General features: G+C 43.9%; 1 protein-coding gene across 2 annotated transcripts in view; it reads left to right on the forward strand.

The window, feature by feature from the left end:
* The window catches only part of CCN4 (cellular communication network factor 4), a 34,737-nt gene extending 30,199 nt beyond the window's left edge, over positions 1–4,538 (forward strand). Inside the window, exons 3-5 of one of the 2 annotated variants that reach the window (XM_074145316.1) lie at positions 1,131–1,388; positions 3,471–3,664; positions 4,162–4,532. In XM_074145316.1, coding sequence (XP_074001417.1) covers positions 1,131–1,388; positions 3,471–3,664; positions 4,162–4,461 — 752 coding nt within the window. In that variant the 3' untranslated portion in view covers positions 4,462–4,532. Of the gene's footprint in view, positions 1–1,130; positions 1,389–3,470; positions 3,665–4,161 lie in introns of both variants that reach the window. The other variant, XM_074145317.1, reaches the window with a different exon arrangement.
* The last annotated feature ends 4,439 nt before the right edge of the window (positions 4,539–8,977 follow it).

Below are 8,977 nucleotides of genomic sequence, written 5' to 3' on the forward strand. Positions count from 1 at the left end.
TGTGCACACCTAGAAGTTTAAGTGAATTCTCAGCTCTGGCTCCAGCACTGAGTAGCATCTCTTCAATAAAAAGGCTGAAGCAAAATTGGACCTGAGCATGAACTGGAGATCTGGATCTGTGCTTCAAATTCCAACAAAGTCTCATTTGTGTGCAGAAGAAGGGATTAGCGTTTGGTGTTTTCATTCAGCCCGTTCTAAAAATAGGAAGCCTTTGCAATTTTTTAATCCAGCATTTCAATTTGTGTTGGCCCTGAAGCAGCCACATCACAGCTCTGTTTCCGACCAGACTTAAAACCAAAACAAGCTGATCGGTGCGTGCGCACTGCCTCCGTGTGACCAAACAAGAAACTGAAGCTTGAATTTGTCATTAGAAGATTTCTGCCACTGACTCCAAATAACTGTCCATAATTTGAAACAGTTGCTTTATGCAACTTGTGTCTTACTTCCTGAATCAATGTGATTTATGTTCATGGGCAATTAAAAAGCTTGATTTTTTTAGTGATTTTGTTTAAAAATATACATCGGATACTAACTTTCATGGCTTTATAATGTGTTCCTTCATTTTTCAAGAAAACTGGTCTGTGATAAGCTGGGTGGGATCTAGTTGCCTAAATATAGGAATCCTGTGCCATTTTATGTGCTCCTCTGCTAGCTTGACTGTCCTCCCCCTTCTGCTTCAGAAGGGTACAGATGTCATGCAGAGCTGTGCCTTATTTACAGCTCCATCTAGTCCTCTCATGTTCCTGAAAACATCAAATTTCACTCAATATCTTTCAACTGCTTGTATTGCTGCTACTGCAAATAACTTTTACCAGCATGCCATGAAATGATTTTTTAAGCGAGCATTTGTGGATAAAACTTGTTTTATTTTCTAACTTATTTTTTTCACGAAGAATTAAAATATTCATATTTTTTTTGCTGTGATTCAGAATGAAAACAGTTTCCTAGATGGTGTGACTACATTTGGCTCAGCATCACTCTGAGCACATCGCTCCGCAGCACTGCCATATCTCCATGGTGGTTCCCATGTTGCCCAGGGAGCAGCTTGGTAAAGAAGCACATCAGCGCCGTTTCTTGCCAGCAGTATTTTAATGGTGCTCTGTGTGTATTTTTTTTGTGTTTCCTTTCAGAGATTGTCGGTGTAGGCTGTGTCCTCAATGGAGTCAGGTATAACAATGGGGACACGTTTCAGCCCAACTGCAAATACAACTGCACGTGTATTAACGGGGCTGTGGGCTGTATTCCCATGTGCACAAACTCACGCCCTCCCCTCGTCTGGTGCCCAAACCCAAAGTTGATTAAGATGGCAGGGAAGTGCTGCGAGCAGTGGATTTGTGATGACTCCAAGAAAATCAGGAAGACGTCTCCACGCCACATCTCCTCTGCAGGTATGGTGGGAGTGAGGTGGACCTCTCCTTTGTCATTGGGCAACTGAAGTCAGAGTCTCTACAACCAAAGTACCGGCTTGTACTGCCAGACCTGGCAGGCATCTAGTCTTTGTGTGAGTGAGGCACAGAGACTCCTGTAACAGCGTGTGGTGAAGGACAGGACACGCCAACACCAGTGGTGTGCTTGAACTCCTTAGCAGCAATATGAGATTCATCAAACATACTTGTGTGACAAAGGCCCCTTTGAAGCACACATCTTCTGGCACTTTGAAGATGTCACAAGTCCTTTTTACTGCACCTTTTTTTTTTTTTTTTTTTTTTTCAGTCTGGGCCCTCTGGAAAACAGAATGGGCTCAGTTTAATTTTTGCCTGGGTTATATTGTTTTAGTAGTATGATTTTAAAGCCCCTGTATCCTAGTAGTCCCAAACTTACAAAACACCTTGAAAACAGTCATTGTGGTGGAGATTTCACTGCCAATTGTGCTAAATTGTCTTGTGTTAGTATAGCTTTTCAGCAATTCTGGACTGATTACATTATTGAAATACCTGTTTTATGTGTTGCATAAGGTATCATCTTTCCTCACACTCACATTCATAGTGGGGATCATATAGCTCACTGCACAGAGGTGATACCATTTGCCTCAAGCATGGTCCCAAATGTTTAAGATGGAATCACCTTGCCATATGTCTTAAATTTATCCTCATATCACCTTGTGACGCAATGTAGTGACATTAGCCACATTAGCTCCAGTTTACAGAATATCATCTCACAAAAGCAGAGTTCGAGGAGACATAGAATGATGCTTGTAAATCACAATTTTGGTTCCTTCATGATAAGGGTTTTTTTCCCAGTCCTTGGTCTGTATTTTTATTGTACAAAACAAAACCTCGGTCTCCATTTTGTGAGTTAAAAATACCAGTTTAGCCCTCACTTCTGTCCCTGGTAGTTTTGAACTGTGAAGTGGGTCCAAATTCAAAACATCTACTACTGAAATTGACCTTATATCTTCGTGGCCTGTGTCCCAAAATGGGCATAACACAGCTTTCTTTGCCTAACTTTTTCTCTTATACGTAGAGAAGTGAGACTAGCATTTATTTCACTGAATTTCACTGAATTTTTTAGAGTTGGAAGGGACCATAAAGATCATCTAGTCCAACTCCCCTGCCGAAGCAGGATTGCCCAGAGCATGTCAGAGCATGTTACTCAGGACTGCATCCAGGCGGGTCTTGAAAATCTCCAAAGAAGGGGACTCCACACCCTCCCTGGGCAGCCTGTTCCAGGGCTCTGGCACCCTCACCGTAAAGAAGTTTCTTCTCATATTTGAGTGGAACCTCCTATGTTCCAGCTTGTGCCCGTTGCCCCTCATCCTCTCACTGGCAACCAGTGAAAAGAGTCTGGCTCCCTCCTCCTATATTAATTAATACAATAATAAAATTAATAGTGAGCAAGCTCAGTGCGACAGAGTTTTGTCTGTGGGCCGTACTGTGAGTTGCAGACCAGTGGGGACTTTGGCCAAGGCTGTGAAGGAACCCAAACTGTTGGCTGCTTTCAAAACAGAGCCCACCCTTTCTTCAAGTGGCTGCCGAGCTCCCTGAGAGCTATTCAAGCTGCTCTTCCTCCCAGTGAAAGGCTGTGGCTGCCTCCCAAGCCCCTCGGCCATCCAGCAAAGACTGTCAACCACTTCTGCTACAGGGAATCAACTGAATGGGCTCAGAAATAAACCTTCCCGGTGAGATCAGATCTCATCTCTTTTCTGCACCGGCTGGCGCAGGCTTCTGTAATTAAGGGTTTGTATTGTGGCAGGACCTGGGGGTCCCAGACAAGGACCCCCTTGTGTGATGCTGCAAAGGGAAATAAAGAAATGAGCCCTGGCCCCAAGTGTTTGCAGCACTGGAGGGTCTGACACAAGTAGGTCAGCAGCAAAGCGGGTGGGTTGAGGAGGTTCACAGGAATGCTGGGACACTTTGCTGTGGTTTAATTATTTGGGTTAGTGGCCTGAATGTGTAATGAGCTGGGGAGAGGGTGTTTAATATGGAAAGCTGCCCCGGTTGAATAATATGGGGTTAATCTGGTCTCTGCAGCATATGAGGGAGAGGATGAAGCCTGGCAGAAGAACTGCATCATTCATACCTCACCCTGGAGTCCCTGCTCAAAGACCTGCGGGCTGGGCATCTCCACCAGGATTTCCAATGACAATGACCAGTGCCGGCTCCTGAAGGAAAGCCGCCTGTGCAACATGCGGCCCTGCGAGCTGGATATAACCAAGCACATTAAGGTGGGGATTGTTTCTCCATGCACTTCTTGAGCTTTGTCTGGACACAGGGTCAGCCTTTGTTTGGCAGCATTCAGGCCTTTGCAGGCTGCACTTCCACATGGACTCGCTGTGCTACAGAGAGGTCAAAAATGTGTCCTCCCTGTTCTTCCACACACTGATATAAAAACCTTCCCCTGAGAGCTTTAATTCCAGCCAAAATGTCCTTGCAAGGAAAGGCAAGCCAAGTTCACTGTGCTCGCTGTTGGTTTGGATAGACCTGTGACTCAGAGTGGAAAAGTGATGGTGAACTGCTGATCGTGGCCATGAACTGTATTTTGCAAGTATCCTACTTGCAGTTTCTGGGTTCATATGTCTAAATGTGTAAATCTGTCACACCCTTTAGATCAGGCTGTAAAATGCTTCAAACCCCTTTAAATATTGGGAAGGTGGTTTGCATGTCCTACCTGTGTCAGTAATGAGTATTAACCTGACTCTTTTTCTGTTCTTCTCTGATTTAGCCCGGGAAGAAGTGCTTGGCTGTCTACAGGGCTAATGAACCAATGAACTATACCATCTCAGGATGTGTGAGCAAAAGTCCATATAGACCCAAATATTGTGGCGTTTGCACAGACAACAGGTGCTGCACACCCTACAAGTCCAAGACTATTGAAGTGAGGTTTCAGTGCCCGGATGGAACTGAGTTTTCCTGGAAAATCATGTGGATCAATGCTTGTTTTTGCAACCTGAACTGCAAGAATCCCAATGACATCTTTGCTGACTTGGCTCATTACCACGATTACTCTGAAATCGCTAATTGAATTGGCAGAATGCTGGAATTGACCCATTGCTCTGATTTTACAGAGGTTTTAAAATAAAAGGAGAATCTTTCATCTACTGCCAATGTACAATTTGTTTTTTTCCTGAGTTAGGATGTTTTGCCACACTTGTTTTGGAGAGGCCTTGAACAGGCAGGGTTTTCAACTCAGACTTCTATCCATTAACGGCAGCCAGAAATTCCTCTATGCACAGATTCCAGACGTAAATGACAGTCTTGTTGGCACTGCCATTTATTAGGCCAGCAGTTTAATTGCCCAAAGGAGAAAATAGTACACTACTATGACAGCAAAAGCATGGCTGTCAGTAGCTTAGACATGAGCCTCAGATTCCATTACTGTCATTTCTTGAATAATATGATCTAAGCTGGAAAACGAGCATTGGCATATATGCTTTATATTCAACATTAGACTTCTTTGATACTGGTGACCCTCAGGACTAGACTTTGGTCTCTGTCACACTGAGATCAGTCCTAGAAATTTCCCCTCTGTCATTCTCAGTCAAATCCTACCCCTTGGTGAGGCTGATGGGTTCTTCATAGGAAAGAACCTAGAGTTTTTCCTTAAATATTTGCTCAAGGCGTCCCTGTCTCACTGCGCTAGGCTGTGCCAAAGATCCTCTGTGTCCTGCTCTCCTTGGACTCACCTTAATCTCTTGTAGTACCTTGCACAGTTTCTCTTCCAGCTCTGATCTTCAGCAGCCTGAGTGCTCTGAATCCAAAATGACCACCCCAGAGCTCATATTTTCAAGATAGATCTTCTTGCTCATGGATTACATACTGCTTCTAGGTTATCTCTGCAGACCTGAAGGATGAGAGATGAAGGACAAGACCTCATGGACCCATTTCTTCACATAGAAATGGTGTGGTCTGTGCTTGGGCTCCACCTCCACCTCCACCTCCACCTCCACCTCCACCTCCACCTCCACCTCCACCTCCACCTCCACCTCCACCTCCACCTCCACCTCCACCTCCACCTCCACCTCCACCTCCACCTCCACCTCCACCTCCACCTCCACCTCCACCTCATGTTACCAGCATGCAGGCCCTGCTTCCCACTGGCACCTTGCTAGTGACACGTACCTTCCTTTTATATGGCTGGGGTGGAGGAAAGGAGACAGGTGTTAAATGAGAAGGCAGGTGTTAGGCTTCCTATCAGCTCTGTGGATGAGTGGGTGTGAAAGGGGAGGACAACATTTGGCATAGCTTCTGGTGCATCAGTTGCAACTGGGCTGCTGCTTACAGTAAACATCAATGTAAACATTTTCTGCAGAAGTAGTTTCACATGTAAATGTCAGCTAAGAGAATAAAAAAATCTGTCATTAGATTTCCAGGTAATAAATTTCTTATCACTGAAGCATACATTTCTCCAGTGAGTTGTTGGTACAACCCCCATGCACCATGGCACGTTCGCTGTTGCTTCATTGGGAGAGCTGAGCAGTAGAAAAGTGTTTCTGCATGGCAATCTGTAGTATCTGCTTGCAAAATCCCTGGTGGCACAGCAGACCTGCTGAGTGACAGAAGGACTGCAGACTGGATCCGTACAGGGCTGAAATTCAGATGATGCAACTGTTTTAAATCAGTCACTTATTTTGCTTTAGTTCCAGTTGGCAAGTTGTCTGTCTTCATCTTGATAACCCAGACGAGCTAGATTAGTTCCCAGGAGACTAATCTTTCTGGCTATGATAAATTAAAGCTTCTTGTGAACAGGCTGAAAATAATGCAATCCCTATGTAAAAACATCTAGGAGAAATGCTGTATATCTTGAAAAGCTGTTAACTTCAGTAGCATCTTTCTTTGTATATAGGATTTTAGCCTATATGTTTTTCATAGAGTTAGTTCATTCCTTAATTCAAAGCTTTTATTATTACTTTTTTGAAGCTTCCCTGAAATCTTCACTGGCAGAAAAGAAGGGTGAGCCCTGTCTGGATGTTCCAGTGCAGGTGCAATGCACCTCTCCTGTTTGCTGCTCTGGTGATAAGGAACCGGAGAACACCAGCACTTTGCAAGATTCAGCTTCATGACTGCCTGTGGCCTGGATGACATGACAAGAGAGGTCACATCTGACCTATGCACCTCCACCTAAATGAGAGCTCAGCACTTGCAGCCACATTTTAAATTCTGTTACTTGGTAAAAAAAGGCCCAAGGGAACATACGAAAAAGAGGTCAAGAAGTTGACCATGTTTTCCAAAAAGGAAAATGGTTTGTGTTGCGGTGCTTGGTAGGGAAGCCATCCTAGGATCTCTTTTTCAATAAGATCCCTTAAGTATGACTTGGAATCCTGTGTTGTAGTTCTGGCCCATCTTAAAATACCATATATTTGTATGTTTGTATATACATATTGTATATGCATATATACAAATATACACATATATTCACACATATATGTGTATGTACATACACATATAAAATACTATATGCATGCATTTATAAAATGTTAGATGTAATATTATATATAAAACCATATACGAACATGTCCATGTTATATATATATGTCTATTTACATGTACCTATTCCTGCGGTGCAGTCTGTGGTGCACAAAATACAGTGTGTATATAATGTGTGTTTATATGTATAATCAGTTTTTCACTGTCTTACACATACACATGAGGACACAAGAAAACAGGATCAGAAGACATACTGAAAACTGTGGCACTTAATAGGCTTGCTTTGCTTTGCAATTAGCTAATGCTGTGACCACTGTAATCAAATGCTGCCGTGGCTGAAACACAGAGTTTTCATTGCGAGACAAAAGAAGCCATTGTAAGCTAATGCATGACCAGCAGCTCCAGTGCGTGTTGGTTTTTAGTGAAGTGGATGCCTGGAAACCACAGATCTCACCCAAAGCACCCAAGATGTTTCTGTTTCTAGCCTGGTTTCCTAAGGGAACAAGACGTAGGCAACCGTGCTGTCCATTTGTCTGTCAGCTAGTGCCTTTGCGGGAAATGTCAAAGTAGGCAGAAGAGTAAAGATCTTAGAAACATTGCGAGTCCTGAAATAAAAAATGAAGTAAAATAGCAGGACAGGGGAGGAGCCCACCATATTGCTCCTACCAAGCCCATGTACATCTGCCAGGCAGCCAACATGTCTGCAGCGTGGCCCAACCACAACAGCAGCATTAAGGGATTCTGAACAGATGCACCAGTTGGAAACAAGCGGCTGTGGGGGATGGAGAGCTGAAGGCATCACAGATGGGGAGTGGTGGTTACACTGCTGTAAAGGAGTTTCTGGGGTCACTGGACACAAATCTATAGGATATAGAGCCTTATTAGCTCTACTCTTTGTGCAATTGCTTGTCTGTCCAGTGACACCGAAAGGGGAAGAGCAACGCTTGTAGCCAGTGGACTTGACTTGCAGTTTGTGGTGATTAGAGATCCTTTGTTTTAACGGATGTTTACAAGATTAGCCATAGAACTAAGGCAACAGACTAGCCTTTAGATTTGGTTCCCTGGCTCCCTGTGTACTTGGGCAAATCATGTAGCTTTACAAAAGTACTTTTATGCTTATTGTTTAAATACATTAACGAGCTAGAGCTTCAAAGGCTTTCATGGATCCAGCCTTTTGCTTCATTTTTCCTAAATTCTTCAGAGCCAGAACAACAAAGCCCTACTGTTCATCGCCTCTGCTGAGAGTGAAAACTCCTCCAGCAGGAACTGATGCTCACTGTACGTTTGTACAGTGCCTCGTACAATGGGCCCAGGTCTCTGCTGGGACCTGAAAGTGATACCATCATCCAAGAAACCAACAATAATACTATTGAGGCGATACCAGGCTCTGAGCTGGTGCTAGACCCCTCTGATGCAGCGGTCCAGGAAAAGGCTTGAGAAAGGATGGGAGTGACACTTTTGCAACCCAGGCTAAACTGAGACATTTTTGACTCACGTCCTGCTCATGCCAATTATCCTGTTGGTCTTGTAGGCTGGGACAAGGACGAAGGATGGGATTTTGAGGGTCAGCTCATGCTGATATGAATGGCAGGCTCCAGCTAGCTCCAGTGGCCATAGCTCCTTGCCTTCTGTAGGGGCTTTACCAGAGTCAGTTCAGTGGCTCAAGCTGCCTTTTTTGGGAGCCCCAGAAAGCACTATAGACACTCACTGCAGGAGGAAAAGAAGCAAGAGTGTGACTTATAAAGATGCCTTTACATTCAGCATGCATGCAAGCGGAAACAGGGCATAGTGCCATTGCTTTATTTTTGTTGTGCTCCCTAGGATTGTGCCATCTATATGTCATACTCCAGGAAGACCACAATATTTAGACACACTGTGTCATCTTGGAAATTAAACCCTGAGATTTTTTTTTTCTCCCAGTTTTTTGAAGGAGTTTTAAGACAAGCAGTTTATTAAACTGATGGAGACAGAGAGCTGTCATTAGCCACAGGGACATATCCGTACAGATACCTTTTCAAACTGTGACTTTCTAATTTAAACAGTTCTATAGAGTTATTTCTGTAAGCTTCCTATGCTGAAATATATTGGAAAAATTAATGGGAAAAACAGATTGG

The sequence above is a fragment of the Numenius arquata genome, chromosome 3 (assembly GCF_964106895.1).
Source record: "Numenius arquata chromosome 3, bNumArq3.hap1.1, whole genome shotgun sequence".
NCBI classification, from domain to species: domain Eukaryota; kingdom Metazoa; phylum Chordata; class Aves; order Charadriiformes; family Scolopacidae; genus Numenius; species Numenius arquata.